This window comes from Berghia stephanieae, chromosome 3 (genome assembly GCF_034508935.2).
Source record: "Berghia stephanieae isolate SIO BIC M18660-M18661 chromosome 3, UCSD_Bste_1.3, whole genome shotgun sequence".
NCBI lineage: Eukaryota > Metazoa > Mollusca > Gastropoda > Nudibranchia > Aeolidiidae > Berghia > Berghia stephanieae.
Window position 1 is genome coordinate 50662979 of NC_088362.1, and position 25000 is coordinate 50687978.

The 25000-nt window shown below is 34.7% G+C and overlaps 1 protein-coding gene across 1 annotated transcript in view; it reads right to left on the bottom strand.

Moving 5' to 3' along the window:
- The window catches only part of LOC144969271 (uncharacterized), a 38690-nt gene extending 18415 nt beyond the window's left edge, over positions 1-20275 (bottom strand). The window contains exons 1-9 of the mRNA XM_078908383.1: positions 20240-20275; positions 9284-9335; positions 8069-8317; positions 7512-7760; positions 6879-7124; positions 6176-6418; positions 5010-5291; positions 3437-3712; positions 1270-1512 (exon numbers count right to left, since the gene is read on the bottom strand). Coding sequence (XP_078764509.1) covers positions 1270-1512; positions 3437-3712; positions 5010-5291; positions 6176-6418; positions 6879-7124; positions 7512-7760; positions 8069-8317; positions 9284-9335; positions 20240-20275 — 1876 coding nt within the window. The remainder of the gene's footprint in view (positions 1-1269; positions 1513-3436; positions 3713-5009; positions 5292-6175; positions 6419-6878; positions 7125-7511; positions 7761-8068; positions 8318-9283; positions 9336-20239) is intronic.
- Positions 20276-25000: the final 4725 nt, after the last annotated feature.

Sequence of the window (25000 nt, forward strand, 5' to 3'; positions counted from 1 at the left end):
CTAAATGAAATATTCCGATTATAGCTAAGGCTGCTGATAAACTATTGGAGCTTTTTATAGCGTAATATCCACTAAACGTGCTCAAAGAGCTTTACAAAGGGTAGCATGTAGAACGAGACATGACGCCTGTTAGGCGATATTACAATTTTTTCCGACAGAGACAACGCTGTTAACGGCCAGATACTCATTTTACACCTGAGTATGGTGGGAGAATGTGAAAATAGCCTTTTTCCAAAGACTCAAATATGCGCCGAGCGAGGCTCGAACCCAGGATTTTCCAATCCAAAAGCGAGTGTCATACCACAAGAGCACATAGCCGCACAATCATAACTGTTTATATCTGTGTAGAACAGATATAACTTATACAAATAACAGGTGTTGTCAGAGTAAATACACACCCAAATATTTACTGTCTTAATGTGTAATCAATGGCAGATTTATTGTAAGACAAGGTATGGCAAATTAGTAGCAGTCTGAGACCAAGCTTCTGTCATTTAAAAAAATAAATAAAATGTTTTGTGGGAAGTGGCTATAGATGTAAGTTACCCGTTTATGAATTGCTTATTTATCTTTCTATTTAAAGTTGCTTTTGATGAAATGACACACCTTGCACTTAGAGCATGGTCGTTATATAAAAGGAATAAACCAATTCTTTGTATTATTATAGTCTTCTTATGCCACAACTGGAAGTAACCTTATAGATAGATTCGTGATTTTCAATTATTCTTGTCTTTTATTGACAAAATGTTATATAAATCCTTGGAGGTTACACAAAAATTGTCCACATTATGAGATTACACAAAAATTGTCCCCATTATGAGGTTACACAAAAAATTGTCCCCATTATCAGGTTAAACAAAAATTGTCCCCATTATGAGGTTACACATAAAGTCTCCCCATTGTGATTTACACAAAAATTGTCCCCATTATGATTTTACACTAAAACAGATCTGCCTACTATAACGAAAAATTCGTAGAATTACGAAATTTTGTCTCTAATTTCAGAAACCCATGAGCATCTTTTTAAGCTATTAAAACGCATTGAAAATGAAAGTTGATACAAGACTACATAATTTTAAGGATTTTGAAGGGTTAATTAATCATTTTTAGGCAACATTGTTGATTTTTAAAGATAATTATATCGAGTACATTTTTATCTCCTAAAAATTATTTTTTTTTCGGTTTCTAAGTTGGCAAGTCTTTTAAACTAATTGTGGTGCTCGGACTGAACAACTTGACAAGTCAACCAACCTACAGCCAGTGGCTTACCTGGTTCATTGGTGGGTGGTGGCGGTTGATTGTCATCAAAACAAATCTTAAATCTTCCCGTGCAGCCATTTTTGACGGTGAATAAAGTTCCCTCAAAGAAATAATTGACAAAAGCCTCACATTTTCCAGCTGATGTTTCTTGGACTAGAATAATTGTGACAATGTTCACAAACAAACCACGCGAGCCACGGATTTGGCTTCTCGTATTCTCTGTGATGTCAATCTCTTTGCACCGTGGTAGGTCTGTGAAAAAAAGAAGGTTTTGATAAATAAATCATTATTTCAGATAAATCTTTATCATCCCTGTTCTTTTCTGTTATAATACTCAAACCTAGAAATGATTGGGTGCTGGATATACCTATGATCTTGTCAAAATAACTGTAATTTGTGGTGGATCAACTTCATATCAAGGGCGATTTGACAATGTAGCTATGTGACTTGGTTTTGGTGACAGAAGCAAGAATAACTTCAAGGATATTATGCTATTTATTTTTTATTTAAATTGGAGACCTTATTACTCATAATTCAATAAATTAACATGTGTGGTTATCGTCAATAACATATCAATGTTTGTACCTCTGTAAAGATTCCTAACCAAAGTAGTCCTTCAGCGCCATTAAGGCCCATGGAGCCGGAGTTTAATCCGGTTTCTTTAGTGTAAAACGGACAATAGACATTTCTTGCTATCCTTTGGATAGGACGCTAGTTCAACGCAAAGTACTTTCCACCAGATCCAACGTACCAAGCTACCCAAACACTGCTGGATGAACAGAGGGGTCAGAAAATAAAATGTCTCGACTTAACCGGGATCGATCTCGGCCCCTTTGCGTGTGAAACGAGAGCTCTCCCAACTGAGCTATCGATACCCCTTTTCTCAAACCGATAGAACTTTAATCAACTCGGGAGATTCAAGTAATTGTGCTTTTTCGACTGAGTTAATTTATCTGTATGAGAAGTGGAACAAAATGACATGAATAAAGCCATTTTATTAGATTTGAGAGTTGCTTAGTTATTCTGACCTGTGATTGCAATTTTGAAGTTATCTTCTCTTGTCTCAATAGCCTCAGGTTCTTCTTTCCAGTTATATTTAGCTATCAATAAAAAAGGAGTAAAGGTTGTCTATTGTTTTTTTTTTAAAAGGAAAATAGAGTAGGTTGTGAACCTTCATCATAATCGGGCTCAGGAATATTCCTTTCGATTTGTTGATCTACAGCTATAGCAAGAAATTACTTCAATTTCTTGGATGTCATATCAGAAGCAACTCTAAAATTATATTGATCTGAACAAGTGTGTATGAAAGGTGCCAAACAAAGCAAGAAAGAAAAATATAAGAAAAAAGCCATCCCAAAAAAACAGTCGACCTCGACTGGGGATAGAACCTTCGACCTTCTGATTACCGGCCAGACGTGCTACTAGCAATCAGAAGGTCTGAGGTTCGATCCCCAGTCGAGGTCGACTGATTTTTTGGGATGGTTAATTTCTTGTATTTTTATTTCTCCTTTTGTCTGGCACCTTTCATACACACTTGTTCAGATCTTTATCTTGAACCGGTGCCTACTACTTACTTTCTTTGATATTTTCTCAAATGATATTGGGCATTTATAAAAAAAACTGTGCTTAAATTTTGATTTCAAAGACAATCGCATAGTTCAGGCCCGCTTCAATGTGATGGATGATAGAATTATTTAATTGATCTGGTGGAAATCAAACCTTACTCCGCCTTTTAATGTTGACTGCATTCTAATTCTTTTGTTCCATAAACATTCCTTTTATACCTGATGGCATTTCATAATTAATCAATGTTACAATATTCTTAAATGCACAGCTTATATACATTATGTTATAATTTGGGATCAAAAAGGGTTAACTAACCAACGCAAAAAAAGGTGAAGAAGGTAGGAATAAAAATGATGATGATGATGATGATGATGATGATGATGATGATGATGATGATGATGATGATGATGATGATGATAAATTTGATGATAATGGTGATGATGATGATTACGACCAAGACGACGATGATGATAATAATGGTGATGAAATTGATGATGGCAACGACAATGACGACGACGATGATGATAATAATGACAACGACGATGACTGTGATGTCGATGATGATAAATATCAATATTATTATGACTATTATTATAAACAAAGTACTTACCAGGATGTGGCAGTACAGCCACATGCGGATCTTCTTGAGTCTGGAACTCTCTATAGCAAACAAAGAGCTTAGCCGTGCAATCTCCCTCGACTCTCATACAGGAATGCTCCACCACGATGCCCTGCCCAATAAAACAATTTGGGCTGGAAGACTCCAACAGTGTTGCCCGAATGATGTGTGCCTTGTTACCCTTATCATCGCGGAATGTGATCTTGGGGCCGTTGACTGGGTCGGGTAGGGTCACGTTCTCACAACGAAGATCCTCTTGGGCTACGGCTGAATTTTTGTTTTAATTGAAAAGCAAATGTACGTGAAACGAACCTGACGTCACTCTGCTTTTTGTTTATTGTTTTAGACAGCTATTTTCATGATTAGTTCTCACTAAATTCTATCAATCAGACTATATAAACTTTTAAGCTTACAGGTAGTTATGCGCATTGATACGTTACTCAGACTGATGGATGTTGTGAGTATTTTACCAACACGCATAGCATCAACAGCATGTTTCCGTGGTTTCATCATGAATAAACTATCATTTCATTCTACGAGAAGGTCGTTTTGAAGCAAATCTCTTTTCTATAATTTACATGTAGACTATAATAATATGGACAAGACTCGAAATTGATTGACTGTAATAAAGATGAGACGTGAAAATCTAAAAAAAAAAAAAATTGCAGAGAGGTGTGTGTATTTCATTATTCTATTTCATTACAGATACAATCTGCATCCCTTTGAAATAGCAATTGTATAGGCTTTGCAATCACAACAATAAAGACTATTATAAAGACTCAAAATTAATTTACAATAAATAGATGTTCTTGGTATAAGAGTGTACACATATATTATTATTATTATTATTAGTATTATTATTATTATTATTATTATTATTATTATTATTATTATTATTATTATTATTATTATTATTATTATTATTATTATATTATTATTATTAAATTAATTTATTATATATTATTATTATTATTAATTATCGTATTATTATTATTATTATTATATTATTATTATATTATTATTATTATTATTATTATTATTATTATATTATTATTATTATTATTAAATTAATATTATTATATTATATTATTATTATTATATTATTATTATTATTATTATTAAATTATATTATTATTATTATATTATTATTATTATTATTATTATTATTATTATTATTATTATTATTATTATTATTATTATTATTATTATTATTATTATTATTATTATTATTATTATTATTATTATTATATTATTATTATTATTATTTATTATTATTATTAATATTATCTATTATTATTATTATTATTATTATTATTATTATTATTATTATTATTATTATTATTATTATTATTATTATTAAATTATATTATTATTATTATATTATTATTATTATTATTATTATTATTATTATTATTATATTATTTATTATTATTATTATTATTATTATTATTATTATTATTATTATTATTATTATATTATTATTATTATTATTATATTTTACAATGATTCGTACAAACGTTTTTGTTTATAAAAGTAAAAGAACGTTTTGTGTTTTTACAAATACCTGGTTCTTGTGTAGTCAGTGAATCCGATGCCTCCGCCATCAACCGGGGAGTGGTGTCAATGTAACAAACTTCAAATCGTGCTTTACAACCTTTCCTGACCACTAGTTTAGAACCATCAATTCCCCACTGGTTGCCCTTGAAACACGGAATGCTTGATTGGTCCAATCGTCTAATGACGCGGGCTGTAAATTCCGTCACTTCATCTCCATTGAAGTCCCTGATGGTCACTCGGACAGAGGGCTCTCCAGCCTCACTGCGTATGTTGATTCTACTACAAGCCACTGAGTAATAGACAAAATATCAGCTATTATTGGCATTATTGTGTCCCAATAAAGTCTTTGACCATTTTAATTTTGACATAGAAAGGAGTGGGTTTAGGATTGTAAACGACGCATTTACATGTCCATTTTGAACTGAGACTTGCAACATTCAATTATGTTTAACTCCAATTAATGTATTTTAAGTGCCCTATCAAAGGACACATAGGCCAAATTGACATGAGTTTTCACTCATTGTTATCAAACCAATCACAGACCATATGCACTGAAATAAGCCAAGGTACAATGACATCAAAGTCCGGCCATCAACACCGCAAAAAAAAAAAAATAATGCTATTTTGAAATGTTTTTCACAATATACAATACTGATACATAATTGGACACTGAAAGCTTTTTTGAAAAAAGTAGTCCTTAGTAGTCATAAAGCCCGTGGATCCAGAGTTTAGTCCGGGTTTCTACACTGTTAACTAAACCATAAGCATTGTCTATTTTTTTAAAAAGTAGTCCTTAGTAGTCATAAAGCCCTTGGAGCCAGTGTTTAGTCCGGGTCTCTAAACTGTTAAACAAACCATAAGCATTGTCTATTAACCCAGCCATGGATAGGATACCGGCTTATCACAAGTTACTTTTAACCAGATCGAATAGATCTAGCTACCCAATGTCTACTGGGTAGAAAGAAAAGTAGAAACAACTTCGTCAAAACCAGGTTTCGATATCAGTCATTTTGCGTGTGAATAAAATGCTTAACCAACCGAGGTACAGGTAATCCTTTGCGCAAAATACAACTGGCATTTAACAGTGATATTTAAATGCTTTAGACAAGACCGGGTTGTTCTCTTTGTACATATTATGATATTCCATGTCAAGACTGTCATTACAATACCTACATGGTGCTGGAGTAGGCTGTCTGGGCAGAAAACAAGCTCTGAATACAGCTTTGCATCCTCCCCTGGTGATAATGGTGGCCCCATTCACAACCCACTGGTTGCCTCTTATACAATCAACGTCTGATATCTGACGGGCCAGGGTCACATTGATGATGTCCACAGGTTGACCATCGTCATCGCGGATTCTCTCCCTTGCTGGTGAACCTACATCACTCAAAACACGGACACGCTTGCACGCAGGCTCTGTGATAGAAAGAAACCAATCATTTTTTTTGTCACATCATAAAATCAACACTTTTTTCATGAAAACTATAAAATTCAAGTGATTTGCTTTTCATTAATGAGTCAATCTAACAACATCAAAGACAATATCGTCACCATCAACAACAACGACGACAACGATAACAACAGTAACAATAAACCTCATTGTGCTCCAACTTTAAAAGTTTCATTTTATTCTAGATTCAAAGGTTTGAAAGATTGTAAAGTTTTTGCACATCCAAGAACAGAGATCAAGACCTCCTCTGAAGCACCTAACATGGCCTTTGCCAAAACACCAATGATGGGACGATTTCAATGCACAAGCAAAGTGATAAATCATTATGACATAGTTGAGATAAGCTAGTCCAAAATTATTTTAGGCTTTGAAGAAAAATCAGGCGATTTTTGATCATTATTCTGAATTCGACAAACAACATTTTACCAGGTGGTGCTGGAGTGGTGTCTCCTGGTACGTAACAAACTCTAAAGGCAGCCTTGCATCCATCTCTTGTGACAATGGTAGCCCCATTGAGTCCCCATTGATTGCCTCGGATACAAGGATCCTCAGATATCTGACGGACTAGACTTATATTGACAATCTGTGCTGGTCTGTTGTTGTCATCGAGGATTGTCTCTCTTGCTGGTAAATTCGTCTCACTCAATACACGAATGCGTGTGCATTGTGGTTCTGTGACAAATGAAATTTTATGATTTAAATTACGTATAAAGATGTATTAGAGAAAGTAAATTCTGTCTTAGAATCTCTCAAACATAACTCATTAGGCTGTCCAAAATAATTAACGGGAAATGCTATAAAATCCTGGTTAAACCAATACTGGACTATGGATATTCACTCAGAGATTCACTCATAAAAAAAAAAACAAATAGGAAAACAGAAAAGGCACAGAAAAATGCATTAAGATACGTCTCAATGTCTAATCATTCAAAGTAAAAAGATAATGAAGGAAATATAAAAGATTATACATAACCCTTTTCTCCCTGCATTGATTTTTAGGCTGCAATACTCGATGGCAAATGTTTCATATCAACAACCATGGACAATAATTCACAATACCTGGCGGCGGAGGAGTTGGTTCTATTGGCTCAAAACAAATCCTGAAAATAGCCTTGCATCCTTCTCTGACAATAATTGTGGCTCCGTTCACTCCCCACTGATTGGCTCGGATACAATCGATCTCAGAAATCTGACGGGTAACACTGACACTGATGATGTTGACAGGCTGGCCATTGCTATCAAGAATGGTCTCCCTTGTTGCTGGTTGATCGACTTCACTCTCGACTCGAACACGCCTGCACAAGGGTTCTGCGATGAAAAGATAACATTTTTTATGTCTCAAATTTTTCATTATGCGCCCCCCGTCTTTTGTTTTAGTTTACTAATTCGCATCAATTCAAAGTGTGAAATTTGAGTGTAATTTATAAAGTGATTTTTTGTTGGAAAAAAAGCATTTTTTGTTTTCAAACTCAAATTTTGTCAACTGGTTTACCCTGAAACAGTACCAGTATAAATTGAGGTATATGTACTCTTTAGTCTTTCGTGAAAAATATAGTTTTACTTCAGATAAAAAAAAAAAGATTTTTTTTTCATCTGGACAAAGAAATAAATTTTACCTGGTGTAGTACCAGTGTCGTCTGCTCTCCTATAGCATGCCCTGAAGATACCCTTACAACCTTTCCTGGCAGTAATAGTATCGTTACGGACAATCCATTGGTTGCCACGTCGACACGGCTTGTTCGACAGACGTCTGACCAAAGTCACATTTTCAATAATCACAGCTCCACCATCCTCTGCTTCAATCTTCTTCTGGTCTGGCTCATTAGCCCTGCTTCTGATGCGCAAGTTCTTACAGTTGAGTTCACCTGTAGATTAAATAAACAACATTGGTAGTAGTGGTGATGGTGACGGTGGTGGTAGATATAACAATTGAGGTGAGAATAGGTCATTTCAAACTATTAAAGGGTGCATTGATGTCCATTCGTTGTGAAATTTTGTAAGGGGATATTTTAATAAGTAAATCAACCCGTTCATAAATGAAAGAAAATGTGATTTTATTTTGGATCGAAATTGAATACCCCGGGTTAAATTGGTATCAGGTGAAAAACTTCTCTAAGAATAATATCTATTTAGAGCCACTTTTCGAAATGTTATTTCAGAGGAAATAATTATTAATATCAAGTTAAGAGAAATCATAGACCTGTTTATCAATTCTTTAAAATATCTTTTTTTATCGCCTTCTTTGAATAATTCACAAAGAAAATAACCTCAAGTGACCCGAAAAAATTGTTTGCCTAGAGAGGTACGCCTAAATTTCATTCGGTTTCCAATAAGGTGTACAGACACTGTGCTCTAGTAAAACTTGCAATCTTTCAAATGTTTGTTTGGATTCTTTGAAGGGGTGGGGGGGGGGGGATGGGTGGGTTTAGAGGAGCCTATTAAAATATTTTATTTCACATTCGGACATTTCCTTCTTTACTAATTATACAGTGGTCTCCACATAATATGGTCCTCTAGATTTAGATCCTGATAATCCAAGTTAACAGAATTGTTTCTCTATAAAATGATATGTTCTTCTAACATCCAGGTTGGGCTTAAACACTCCCCTCGAAATTCCAACAAATAATTTTGATGTTTCGAAATTAAAACACACACACACACACACTCTCTCTCTCTCTCTCTCTCTCTCTCTCTCTCTCTCTCTTTCTCTCTTTCTTTCTTTCTTTCTTTTCTCTCTCTCTCTCTCTCTCTCTCTCTCTCTCTCTCTCTCTCTCTCTCCCTCCCTCTCTTGCTACCGTTTCAATTTAATGTGATCTTGGGATGAACCTGACTCGACGCTGTGAATTTGAGTTCAAGTCTGTATTGTGGAATTTTATTTGGATTCTGTGTTTTTATGGAGAAAATGAGTAAAGACTAAAAAACTGAGAAAACCTTTAATTTTGTAATAGTCACTATATTGACTTCATTTAATTCTTCTGATTCTTTCCGGAACTGACTTTGGGAGTCATAATTTAAAGTGATACTAAGCTGCTAGAAACTGATGCAGGCACTTATGTTGGTAACATCAAGATATGAAGTGAATAGAAAAGTGCCAGAAGACAATAGAGAATAAAAAATTTTTTCGCGGCCTTATTGGTACGACAACTCCGCCTGGCAGGTGGGAGCGTGGCTCTAACGTGTGAGCTATCCACGAACACAAAAATATTCGTTTCAAACCCAAGTCATTATTTAAAAAAATAAATTTTATTCTCTATTGTCTTCTGGCACTTTTCTACTCACTTCATATCTTGTTGTTACCAACATAAGTGCCTGCTCTACTCACTTTTCTGAATTAAAAATTCACCCCATACACCGGAGCATACTCAATGTCTCAATCTTTTCTATGTTATATGTTTGTGTTGAGAATATTTGCTATTAAGCTTAACTGCTGGTCAAAAATTACTTCGCGATGGTGGTGTGCGAACGAATCGGCGGTCTCAAGTAGTGGGTGAGAGAGGGATCTAGAAATGACTTGGGTTTGAAACGAATATTTTTGTGTTCGTGGATAACTCACACGGTAGAGCCACGCTCTCACCTGCCAGGCGGAGTTGTCGTACCAATAAGGTCGCAGGTTCAAACCCCACCACCGCCGCGAAAAAAATTTTTATTCTCTACTGTCTTCTGGCACTTTTCTTCTCACTTCATATCTTGCTGTTAGAAACTGATGCGGACTATTAAAAAGTATCAAACTAGAATGAATATAACAGCTTCACTAAAGAACAAAATACCAACAAAACAAAAACGGAACATTTTCGGGTACAAACCCCTTATTCAGCCAATAACAAAAACAATAAAACATAAATGCATAAGTACATAACTATAAAAATCAGATAGACGGCAAAGAAATATTGGCACGTCCTTTCGGTAAGTAATAAGATCTTGATTCAATTACTTTTGACAATGGCCGAAGAAGGGTTTGAGCCCGAAACGTTGCGTGTTTGGTATTTTGTGATTTTTTGAAGCTGTTATAATAATATTTGTTTAGGTCTGTCACAGTAAAGGTTGTTCACAATTATCTTATTAAATTTTATTTTATTAAGAACTGAATTCATCTCACTCCAGTTATATTTCAGTAGGCTTAGATAAACTTTACCTTCTAATATTAGATCGTCTTTCCTTTTATAGCCTTCCCTCGAATTAATTTCTAATTAGTGAATACTTTTCGTTCTACATTCTGTCACGTAGCCACTTATTATAAAAGCTGATAGGTCTAACATTCGACACTCACTTTCTCTCCACAATCTATGCCGGACGGCCAGTCACTCTATTCCTATATATATATTGTAAGATTTTTATCTTTTGGGACTTTGTAGATATTATATCTACACCATTAAGACGCCGGAGCTTTTAACTTTGATTGTATAATCTTCAAGGATCAAACCCAAGCCCGCTGTACTACACTATAACCTCTTACCAATTGCCTGGAAGTGGAATTTTACGAGTCCAATCCTGTTATCAGAGGAATAGATCATCCAAGCCCATCAACTGCCTGGAAACGTAAACTTACGAACCTGAGATATTATCATAAGTTACGTAAAATATTCATATCTCTATTTGTAACTGCCACGATCACTGTTTATCTCTTTTAATTAAATTTCATCATTATTTTTATTTCATTGTAAACAAATCGTTAATTGTTTTTCATTTATAGTAACTAGTAAATTCTGGGGCCTCTTTCTACATATATCTTTATGCATAGTCGAGTAGCTCTTTACTCACTTGAGACCATGACATTTTGGAGGGGACACATATAAAGAATTGAATTTATTTAGTTACTTATATCTATTTCATCTAACTTTAAAGTTTAAATTGTAAAACTCTTAATTGCCCCACTTGATCATATTTTAATTGAACTCCCTATTTACAGGATTAATTTTTTTTTTCTTTTTCATTTCTTCATTTAAATGGAATAGCAATTTATCCATTCATTCTTTCATTCAAATTGAATAGCATTTTATTGATTCATTCCTTCATTCATTTATTCATTTATAAATTATTCATTCATTCATTGTTCATTCATTTATTTATTCATTCATTCATTCATCCATTCATTCGTTTATTCACTCATTTATCCAATCATTCATACATTTATTCCTCCCTTCATTCTTTCATTCATACATTATCCATTCATTCATTCATCTATTCACTCAGTTTTTCATTCATTCATTCATTCCTTGTCCACTTTGTTATTATATCACTCATTTCATTTTGTTGTTTGCCTCATTCATGAATTGTTTTCAATATGTTACATTCCATAACGATTCATTCACCTATCATCCAATCACTCAGTGTTGTGAACACATTTTGTAACTATTGTAAATCTTACGATATTTTATTGTTTTGTATTTCAGACATCACTGTTAAACACTCTTCAATGCCTAATTACAATTGTTGAACAACCATTGAACAAGAGAGAGGTCCCGGCCACGAACTGAGTTGGTAAATATATCCTTCATTATTCTCTTTTACATGAGTTGGGCATCACATAGTAACTATAGACATCGTGATTTGTTTTGCATAGTGATTTGTTTTAAATGCATTTTTGGCATATTACTGTTACCGAAAACCACTTATATATTATGTTCTGAAAAGTGAGTCTTTAAAAACTAAATAATAATAAAAGGAGTCTACTAGCCGTCGTGTTATATTTAGTGATAGATAACTTGGGATTATTTTGGCATCCTATTATTGTTATCACACTCTAGTATATTAGCGTCATTGCGAATAATTGTACACAAACTAACGACGAGTCACACACATTGGTGATACATTTTTCGTAGTAACATAGTTTAGAGTACACGCGATTGACACATTGTTATTGACACAAGTCATAATAACTACGCATTGTATTGACACATTGCTTTATAAGATATAACGATAAAAGGCATCAAATTCAACATACATAATAAGTTGAAATAAGAGAGAAGATTTCTAAAAATAGAACAGTTCATTCCAGTAAGTGTAAATAAATAAAACAGTCAGTAACAGTATCCTGTCAATATAATATATATAAAATATCGTAACTAATTTATTACAACATGGAAGCATATAAAAGATACTTAAGTCTCGCAAAGGACTTAGAAATACCCCAGGAAAGAATATTTTCATGGTGCGAAGAGAAAGTAAAAGAAGAAAAAGAACATGAAGAAAGAATTCGTAGAGAAGAAAATGAAGAAAGAATTCGTAGAGAAGAAAAAGAACACGAAGAAAGAATACGTAGAGAAGAACGAGAAGAAAGAGTCCAAGAAAGGGAACTAAAAAGACAAATAGCATTAGCAGAAGAAGAAACCAAAAGGACCCAAATGATGCTGGAAATTGAAAAAACAAAAACCGGTCATGAAAGAAAACATAATAATAGTGATGAATTTTTCGTGAAACTTCCACGCATGCCAACATACGATGAACGCTCAGACTGTTTAGAATCCTTCTTACACCGATTCGAAGTTCAGGCTAAAGGTTATCGTTGGCCAGAAAGCAAATGGGCCACAGCCTTGATTAACTGCTTATCTGGAGAACCGCTAAAAGTTTTCTATACCTTAACAACTGAAGATGCAGATGACTATGGAAAAATTAAAGACGCTCTACTAAAAAGATTTAGATTAACGGAAGATGGTTACCAGGAAAGGTTTCACACTGCAAAACCGGAAAGTGGAGAAGACTTTAATACATTCGTGAACCGAATTACTCAATTTCTAAATCGGTGGCTTGAGTTGGCAAACGTAAAACAAGACGACTTTGCAGGCCTTTACTATCTCACGCTGAAGAATCGAATCTATCAAGCTTGCAACCCAGATTTAGTCGCATTCTTTAAAGAGAGAAAGCCAGAAAACTTGGACAAATTAAAAATCTACGCAGAAAACTTTAACAGCGCACATCCATTGACACCCCTTAGCAGAACATTGAAGGAACCATACTACGCTGCCGCTGCTCAGAGTCCAGGTACACCTAAAGTTCAGTACTCAAATAGAACGAGCCGATCAATCACTCGGAACACGCAAGTGAAACAGGAGGATCATAGTAACAAACCATGGAACAAACAGTTCAATAGAGACCATAGCCGACCCTATCAAAACAAAACAAGAAATAGCACTGACAATAATACTGAGTATAAGAAAACCAACAAACCTATAATTAAATGTCAATATTGTGGAATGAAAGGCCACACAGCAGACAAATGTTACAAAATCGTGGATATCCAAAAGAAACTGCAAATGCATCACTCCAAACAGGTGTAAACAATCAGACACGAGTAATGTCAGGAGAAAATATAAATGTGTATTGCGTGAAAGGTATGTCACTTTTAACACAAACTCACAAATCAGGATCGCTATTTTTTTGTGAAGGCAAAGCTAATGGAACTGATTGCAAAATATTGAGAGACACAGGATGCAGTACAATAGGAATAAAAGCATCTTTGATCAATGACGAAGACAAAACTGGAAAAACGGTACAATGCATCACATTCAGTGGCACAGTCGAAACCTTTGAAACAGCTAACGTGTACATAGAAACCCCATACTATACAGGAATAGTGGAATGCTGTATACTTCCCAACCCCGTCGCTGATGTTATTGTTGGCAATATAAAAGGTCTTAAAGACAACCCAACAGATGTAAAAGAATGGTCATTAACCCAAGAAACAGCTTGTCTAGCAGAAACAAGAAAGATGACTAAGACAACAGAGAAGCCAATGACTATTTCTCTTGAACCACAACAATTTGACAGGAACACGTTCATTGAAGAACAGAAAAAGGACCCGACTTTAACTTCATATTTCAATATCGCAAACAAAGGGACGAAATCAAAAGTTGAATACATCATTGAAAAAGATATTCTGTTCAGGTTACATAGGAAAAGAAACAAAATAGCTAAACAACTGGTCACGCCGAGTAGTTACAGAAACAAAATCCTTGGAATAGCGCACGATTCAATAACTTCTGGACATCTTGGAGCTCTTCCACATTGAAGAGAATATCCGAGAATTTCACATGGCCTGGAATTACTAAAGACGTCCGAGAATATGTGAAATCTTGTGACACATGCCAAAGAAGAGTCGCAAAAGGCAGAATACCGAAGATTGCAACCCCAGTTATTGAAAAAGTTTTTCAAAAAGTTGCAATTGACATTATAGGCCCTTTAACAAAATCAGATAGAAACCATACACACATACTAACACTAGTCGATTACGCAACCAGGTGGCCAGAAGCGATAGCATTGAAATCAACTACATCGGATCACATAGCTGAAGCATTGATGACAATTTTTACTAGAATAGGCATACCAAATGAGATACTGTCGGACAATGGACCCCAATTTACATCACATATGATGCATGAAACCATGAAACTCATGGAATCCAACACTCATTCACAACTCCCTACCACCCCCAAGCAAATGGTCTTTGTGAAAGATTTAATGGCACTCTAAAGAATATGTTAAGAAAAGTGTCAGCAGAAAAACCAGATGATTGGGACAGATACTTACCAGCAATCCTATTTGCATATAGAGAAATACCCCAAGAATCTACAGGCTACTCCCCATTTGAGTTGATGTATGGACGATCACCTCGCGGCCCGATCAATATAGTAGCCGACATTTGTAAAGGGAATGAGGAGGACAATAACGAAATTATGTTTGCTTACGAATATGTAAGAAACCTGAAAGACAGAATAGAGGACACATGTAAGCTAGCACAGGAATCCGTCACTAAAAAAGCAGAGAAATACAAGGAATACTCCGATAGAAAAAGCAAGTCAAGAAAATTTGAGATTGGTGACAAAGTACTAATACTCTTACCCGATGACTCGAGTAAACTTTTAGCTACATGGAAAGGACCATTCAATGTATTAGCAGTACGATCTGGTGTTAATTACGAGATTCAAATTAACAACACAACAAAGACATTCCATGCAAACATGCTAAAAAAATATTTCGATAGAGACAGATTATCACAACCAATATTTAACCATGTTGAAGCTGCAAACGTAGGATTAATCATCGAAACTCACAGCGATGATGTCGAACTACAACACACCCCACAACACGGTAACTCTAAAAATAGTACAATTAATGACGTCACAATCAATCCTCAACTAAACGAATGTCAGAAACGAGAAATCAGGTCATTATTAGAAAAGTACCAGTCAGTCTTTACAGACGCACCCGGACATACAACATTAGTGGAACACGACATAAAGTTAACCACATCTACCCCTATCAACGTGAAAAACTATCCTATTCCATTTCACGCACGAGAACAAGTTGAAAAGGAAGTTAAGGATATGCTAGATACAGGAATAGTTAGATATTCTTCAAGCCCATACTCATCACCAATAGTAGTAGTGAAAAAGAAAGACGGATCGATAAGGCTATGTATCGACTTTCGCAAATTAAATGAAGCAACAGTATTTGATGCAGAACCAATACCAAATCAAGAGAATTTATTTGCTGCCTTATCTCAAGCAAAATACATGACAAAATGTGATCTTTCTAGAGGTTACTGGCAGATTCCACTGAAAGAATCATGTAAGAAATACACAGCATTTCAATCACCATTAGGATTGTTAGAATTTAACTATATGCCATTTGGATTATCGACAGCCGCATCGACATTCCAAAGAATGATGCGTATGTTATTAAAAGACATCCCGTCTACACTCTCATACTTCGACGACGCATGTATTTTCTCAAACTCATGGACTGATCACATGACAACCTTAGAATTAGTGCTTGAAGCATTAAAACGTAATTCTTTAACAACAAAACCGTCAAAAACAAGCGTTGCATTTTACGAAATTGATTTTCTCGGTCATACCGTTGGTCATGGGACACAGACACCCGAGACAGAAAAACAAACAAAAATCGCACAATTGCAACCACCTAAGACAAAAAAAGAAGTACGCAAAGTACTTGGGCTCCTAAATTTTTACAGGAAATACATTTACAACTTCGCGCACATCGCGACACCGCTAACAAATCTGACAAAGAATGGGTCACCGAACAAAATTGTTTGGACAGAAGTGTGTCAGAATAGCTTTAACCAATTAAAGGCATTACTCTGTTCAGAACCAATTCTTAAATTACCCGACATATCAAAAGAATTTGTTGTAAGAACTGACGCGTCTGATAAGGGCATCGCAGGTGTACTATTACAGGAGCATGAGGAACTCTAATGCCTTGCTTATATGCAAGCAGAAAATTATTGGACAGAGAATCACGATACTCTGTAATAGAGCGTGAAGGACTGGCCATCGTCTTTGCTTTAAAGACATTCAGCAGATATCTACTGCTAAAAGAGTTTGTGGTCGAAACGGACCATAAACCACTCACGTACATAAGAAATAACAAAATGAATAATAGTAGAGTACTAAGGTGGAGTCTATTTTTGCAAAATTACACTTTCAGTATCTCTCACATACCAGGCTGTGAAAATATTCACGCCGACCTACTTTCTCGATTAGTATAAACACGTGAGAAGGGTATAACTTAACCTCCCATGCATACTGTTAGTTACCTCGCAAATTATGCCAAATCAGAACACACAAATTCGATAATTTTATTTGTAAACATGATGACCCAACTTAATGTAACATTGAGTATTGTTTGGATATATATACCATACCCATTCATGATTTGGGAAATCTTCTCTTTATCTATTATTGTTATGAATTTTCACTCATTTATGATTAATAATTGAAATGTCAATATTCCATTTACATTTTCATTCATTTCATTCAGTAAATTACCTTCATATCATCGACTTAAATCATGCTTCATTGCCATCACTATTGTTCATCACAATGATTTGTAATCACAATCTTTCATTGTTATTGTCGCCCATTCATATACCTACGTTAATATAAACATTTCCATGTCTAGTTAATAAATAATTTAATTGTAGCACAAATCATAACAATGGATTAATGCTAGAGTATCATGATAGTAAATTTACTTCCGTTTGTAAAATCTATCTTTCCCATAATGGTTAAAGAGTATATTTTAAACGTGGGTGGGGGGTGTCACAGTAAAGGTTGTTCACAATTATCTTATTAAATTTTATTTTATTAAGAACTGAATTCATCTCACTCCAGTTATATTTCAGTAGGCTTAGATAAACTTTACCTTCTAATATTAGATCGTCTTTCCTTTTATAGCCTTCCCTCGAATTAATTTCTAATTAGTGAATACTTTTCGTTCTACATTCTGTCACGTAGCCACTTATTATAAAAGCTGATAGGTCTAACATTCGACACTCACTTTCTCTCCACAATCTATGCCGGACGGCCAGTCACTCTATTCCTATATATATATTGTAAGATTTTTATCTTTTGGGACTTTGTAGATATTATATCTACACCATTAAGACGCCGGAGCTTTTAACTTTGATTGTATAATCTTCAAGGATCAAACCCAAGCCCGCTGTACTACACTATAACCTCTTACCAATTGCCTGGAAGTGGAATTTTACGAGTCCAATCCTGTTATCAGAGGAATAGATCATCCAAGCCCATCAACTGCCTGGAAACGTAAACTTACGAACCTGAGATATTATCATAAGTTACGTAAAATATTCATATCTCTATTTGTAACTGCCACGATCACTGTTTATCTCTTTTAATTAAATTTCATCATTATTTTTATTTCATTGTAAACAAATCGTTAATTGTTTTTCATTTATAGTAACTAGTAAATTCTGGGGCCTCTTTCTACATATATCTTTATGCATAGTCGAGTAGCTCTTTACTCACTTGAGACCATGACAAGGTCATAATTCGATATTAAATCAAAACAAAAACAAAATTAAATCAACTTTACAGTCTCATGTTTTATGCTGACAAGTTGAGTGTCATCGTGAACTGTCGATGTATGATGGTGTAAAAGTTTGCTAGTCAACTTATAAATTTGTTTGTGGATGTGTAGTGGTTTATATCCTGTCTGACTAATTGATGTTATGGGTGATAGTCTAAAATGTAGACACTTACCAATGCCTTGCAAGCCATTGGGAAACAAGGATAAGAGCTGGAATGAGAAACGAGAAACGATGTTTTAATCATCATCATCATCATCATCATCATCATCATCATCATCATCATCATCATCATCATCATCATCATCAACATTAGCATCAACATAAGAATCATTGACGGTACACATGGACATATTGATTAGCTTACCACATGTACTCCCAAATATGTGTGTGTGTGGGTATATACATATATATATATATATATATATATATATATATATATGTATATATATATATATATATATATATATATATATATATATATATATATATATATAGTGTGTGTTTGTGTGTTATAAAAATAGAAAGAAAATATAAAAAAACAACTCAAATTATACTTCAGTTGAAACGTCATGCCAGCGAAATGTCTGTTGCAGACATATGGACACATTCTATATTAAATCTCTTATCTTTATTCTTTTGCCGTATTTACGCCCGTATAATAGCGATCTATATCACTGTAAGAGTCACACTAGTCATACCAACTATCACACTTGTCGTATTGGCGACTTTGGAGATATTAATTTCGCTTTATTATTAAAATTAAAAATTTCAGTTTGTTTCAAGCAACATTTAAAATTGCATGGACTACAACTTATCTGTAAATATGACTAAAAACATCATTCTTTTCTCTTCCTCTGATTTAATTTTGTATTTGTATGTACGTGCGTGCGTATGTGTGTGTGTGTGTGTGTTTGTGTGTTTGTGTGTGTGTGTGTGAGTGATTTGCTTGCTTGTTTTGAAAGAAAAAATTGTATGTGTACCCCTTCACCTCTTAGCGTATATTATTAGCAAATAAGTACACCTTGTCCCCCTCAAATATAAGCATCAATCAAACAGATATGATTTTTAAACAAAAAGAATTGGTTAGAAGGTAGAACCTAAAAAAAAAAGAACCCTAAAAAGGACATTCATGAAAACTTCCATGTGTAGGGGGAGGCTGGGGGAGCAAAGAAATCGTCCATTCTGTTGGGCAACGCCAAGTGCAAAATTGGAAATGTTATCCAAAAAATAATGGAAAAATTATTATTGCAACGGATATTTTGAAATTTTGAAGGAGCAAAGCCTCCATCAGGGAAATTACAAATGAATTCATCAACCGTATTCATCAGCCCAGCATACCACCAATCGCTCAGCTTGAGTAGCAAGTATTGTAGGATATAGATAAGAAAATATTTGGCTCCGACCCAGGATCACATCGACTTGGAATGAAGAGATCATTTGAAAATTATTCTGATGGACTGACTCAAAAATTTACAACTGCGTGAGATAGAGTACTTTCTCTCAATTTATATAAATCCAGTTATTTCAATTTAATGACATGCTCTAAGAGTAGCATGTCATTAAATTGAAGGGCCATTTGACACTTAACCTTGGAGCGGTCCTGAGATATCGTAAAATAAAATTAACGTTAGTTTTGATTTTGTATTTGCTTTTTTTTCTCCAAAAACACTCTGTACGTGGTCTATCGTGCACATTTTCAGGTCTGATACTCGAACGCAAGTATGGGCTTGGCTTGATTGTTGTTATGGACGATATGTTGCGTTAGTTTGAGAGTATGTATTTCCATTACAACAACGAGTCCTAACAATTTGGGTTATCAGACCTGCAAATAAGTATGTGTCTGCATGGCCGTATCTTTGTAATATTCATACTGTAGTAACTTTGCAATGTTCACATCATAATATTAATTTTAGACTATCTATCCCCCGTGGACACTTACCATAAACAATCCCAAGAGAAGCGAGTGAATCGCCATTGTTGGGCTGCATTTGCTTCTCTTAACACTTGCACATCCCGATACACAAACCCTTTATATAAACACGGGCTGATCTATACATTTTCAATTACTGTGTCGCCATAACTCACAACCCCAATTATCTACACCGATGAACCCGGTGTTCTTCGGATGTATTTAATTAAAATAGAAAATCCAAAATCAATCAACACAATTGATTTATGTGATGACGTTCAATTTATATTGTATTGGAAAATAATTCGTCTTCTTCTTCGACCGATATTCTGACCCATGCTGTTGATGGGTAGAAGAGAGAGGTGTCGGGTAATATGTGGTTATCTCCCTTGAATTGCCTTTGAAATTATCCAGTGCATTATCGTCTTTGGGGGGGGGGGGGGGGGGGGGGGTATAACTGTTATAGGTGCTTTGTCATCCGTTCTCATGAAGCCATCATGGAAACAAGAATGAAAACCTTCTACTTCTAAAATTAAATTAAAATCCTTTTTTCATTCCTTTCCTTGGACTCAGCTGTAAGCAACCATTGTATCCTCTGTCTAGGTGAATACGTATCCAGTAATAGTTTTCATAATAATATGCAGCCGCCAGGTCAATGGAGAAGAGGTTTCTATCCGATTTTGGATTGTCGGGCCGACAATAAGAATCGTCTAGATAGAAAAACATATCAAAATCAAGTATTCTAAAAGACGTCAAGCCAACACTGAATTGAAGTAAACGGTGAAGAAGGTGTAATCGCGTGATGGAACCAAATTCTTTTGCGTGAGAGTCAGGTGCCCTACCCATTGAGCTGTAAGAATTCATTATGTATAGAATTAAACACATGTTCTCTGACGTGAAAACATCCCAAGACGAGAAGCCTAGGTGAGATTCCAATAGTTAAACTCAAACTTGAGGTTTTATATAGCGTAATATCCACTAAATGTGCTCAAGGCGCTTTACAAAGGGTCCATAGCCAACAGCAACTATGCGCCGTGCGAGATTCGAACCCAGGACCTTCCGATCTGAAAGCGAGTGTCATCTCAATAGACCACATAGCTGCACAGTTATGGAGTCGGTGGCCGAGCAATCCGGTGTACAGGACATGGGTTATCAATGAATGTATGTTCGTTACTCCCCAATTTGAGAAGTCTAGCAAGTGACTAAACAGTGCTTTTGATTTTGAACCAAAATGTTATTTTTAAGGCCATGATTATTTCTCTTACGAATTAACATTATTGTTCAGAGTTAGAGGAAATATCTTTTGATAATGAAACCTTGAAATCGTTCCATTAAATGACGTAGGTTCGATTCACCAGTGAAGAATACACCTGAAAAGAACTGTCTCAGAGATAATATTCCAATTGTGCGGCTATGTGGTCTAGTGGTATGCCACTCGCTTTCGGATCGGAAGGTCCTGGGCTTGAGTCTTGCTCGGCGTATAGTTGAGTCCTTGGAAAAGACTCTCTACTCGCATTCTCTCACCATATTCAGGTGTAAAATGAGTACCTGGCGTCAACAGCGTTGTCTCTGTCCAAAAAAAAAAAAATGCAATATCGCCTAAAAGGCGTCATGTCTCGTTCTACATGTTACGGTTGCTGTTGGTAAGGGACCCTTTGCAAAGCGCTTTGAGCACAGTTAGTAGATATTGCGCTATATAAAAAAAAGCTCAAGCTCAATTAATCGGCTTTACGATTAAGCGCTTTCATATTATCTTGTCCACTGTATTTGCCAAGTTGACATCGATGTTCTATAATATATAAAAGAGCGCTTAACAGACAACTTGAATTAATTTCGTTCCCTCTTACCTAACTGGGAAACATGAATCATGAAATAATGACGGTATTGTATGGGACTCACTGGACTTGATGAAATATGTGGAACCATTAAAAATACGGTATATAGATATACATGTTATTTTATCAGTTTTATTAACTTTATTGGTAGGTGGTGGCTTATTCAAATTAACACATTCTCTCTCTCTCTCTCTCTCTCTCTCTCTCTCTCTCTCTCTCCCTCTCTCTCTCTCTCTCTCTTTCTCTTTCTCTTTCTATCTATCTCTCTTTCTCTTTCCCCCCATCTCTCTCTTTCTCCCTCTCTCACACACACATTAATAAACAAACACACACACAGGCACACATAACACACACATACACATACACCGTTCTACACAGTGTCTCACCATCCGCTATATTATGTAACTTGCTAGATGGAGCTAAGAAATTACTTATTTTATGATAAAACAAGTATCATCCGAAAAAAAAAAGGGGTGGGGGGGGGGGAGAGCACAAAGTTTTGAAATTCTCTTTTTAAGGATACGGGTCTTGATGATTCTGAAGGGTTGTCATTTCCTTTAAATTGGTAAAATGAAAGATTGACATTTCCTTTACGTTGGTAAAATGAAAGATTGTCATTTCCTTTAAATTGGTAAAATGAAAGATTGTCATTTCATTTACGTTGGTAAAATGAAAGATTGTCATTTCCTTTAAATTGGCAAAATGAAAGATTGTCATTTCCTTTACGTTAGTAAAATGAAAGATTGTCATTTCCTTCACATCCATTAGGCATACTGAGCAGGAGTTTATCTCGGTTTCTAGAGCGTGAAACGAGCAATAGCAATCGATTGTTACCGTTTGGATAGGACGCAGGTCAATTGCAAAGTATTTTCCGCCAGATCTAACAAAACTCAGCTACCTATTCACTGCTGGGTAGCCGGGGGGGGGGGGGGGGGGGGGGGGGGTATCTGGAAAAAAATGGGCTTCACCCATCATCGAACTCGGTACCATTTCTCGTGCTCTACCAAGTGAGCTATTCGGACAGAAAAACACAAAGAAGAGATACGAAAACAATTTAGAAACGAATACACTTTTATTCAAATAAATCTAATGAATTTATTGACATTAAATACTGCGTACTCAACACTGTGCAATAATAATAATAATAATAATAATAATAATAATAATAATAATAATAATAATAATAATAATAATGATAATGATAATAATAATAATAATAATAAATAATAATAATAATAATAATAATAATAATAATAATAATAATAATAATAATAATAATAATAATAATAATAATAATAATAAAGCGAGGTAACTGTGGTTAAATAAGGCAAATAGAAAAAATACATGTTTTAAACGAATTGTGTCCCTTTACATGATTTCATTAGTAGTAGTAGTAGTAGTAGTAGTAGTAGTAGTAGTAGTAGTAGTAGTAGTAGCGTAAGGCTACACCTCCAAATTCATTTCGCCAACCAGCTTCGAAAGTCTTCCTACTGTTTCATAGCCACCTTCAAGTTTAGTTACTGGACAGTGGAGGACAATGGACAATGATTTCATTCATGTGACTCTATCCAAAGAGTACATAATATCATTGCTCTATATCATACACTTTAAGATAATATCTGGCAGCAATTTTGTGGTGGCAGTTGGATTTGTGATAAGTTGATAAACAAATTAAATAAATCAAACAATATTTATAGAATGGATAAGAGAGTAAGAGAGAGAGAGAGAGAGAGAGAGAGAGAGAGAAAGAGAAAGAGAGAGAGAGAGAGAGAGAGAGAGAGAGAGAGAGAGAGAGAGAGAGAAGTAAAATAAATAAAAAAAGAGAGAAAAAAAGGGTAAGAAATACAATAGATTAATTGAAAATGACTGTATAAATCAGTAAACTAAAAAAATTCAATCGTGATATAAATTAGATAATAAATAAGAAAGTAATAAGATATTAACTTTTAAACGAAAATAAAATATCAGAGGAATGAATAAATAAAAAAAAAAAAAATAATATGCAAATTGCGCGAATTATAATACTTATGTAGTTGTGTGAGTGCCAAGAATTATATATATATATATATATATATATATATATATATATATATATATGTGTGTGTGTGTGTGTGTGCGTGTATGTGTGTGTGTGTGCGTGTGTCTGTATAAATAATTAAACTAAAATAAAATTCCCGTCATTCATCCCATAGGAGAAATTTGTCTCAAGGGTCTATTCTAATGGAAGACTGGAATAACCCAGCCTCAGTGCAGCGCCGCAAATTGAGCTGTGGCGAGGTGACTTGCTCAAGGCCATACAACGATGAGGCGAGTGATCAAACTCGGTACCTTTCGGGTACGAAGCAAAGACCGTATCGCTGAACGACGCTATATATATATATATATATATATATATATATATATATATATATATATATATATATATATATATAGAGAGAGAGAGAGAGAGAGAGAGAGATTATTTATAAAGTGAGTAGATAAAAGGCACTTCAACTTTCGAGGGTTAGAACACTGTATTTCGTATGGAAAAAGGACCCTCACACTTCATAATCTCAGACAGAAAGGATATTGTATTAGATATCAAACTTCAATCTTTTTACGGGGGTCCTTACTTGTTTATATGAAGGAGCCTCTTTGGGGTGGGTTGTTCAAATAAACGGGTTCAGTGTTTTCTGATGCCTTTTAAGGCCCTATATATATATATATATATATATATATATATATATATATATATATATATATATATGTACGCCTGTTGCTGATTATCTTGTATAAGCATATCTATTGTAGCATCACCGTTGATGGTTTTCATATTATAATATTATCCCAAAGGATCGACATGCGCCATGAATATTTTTGGATTGGCACTTTAAGGCTTGAGCAAATCATTTCTTGAAAACATGAACAGACTTCTGTCTGATCATGCTCATCTCAATATGTCATTAGTTGATTATTC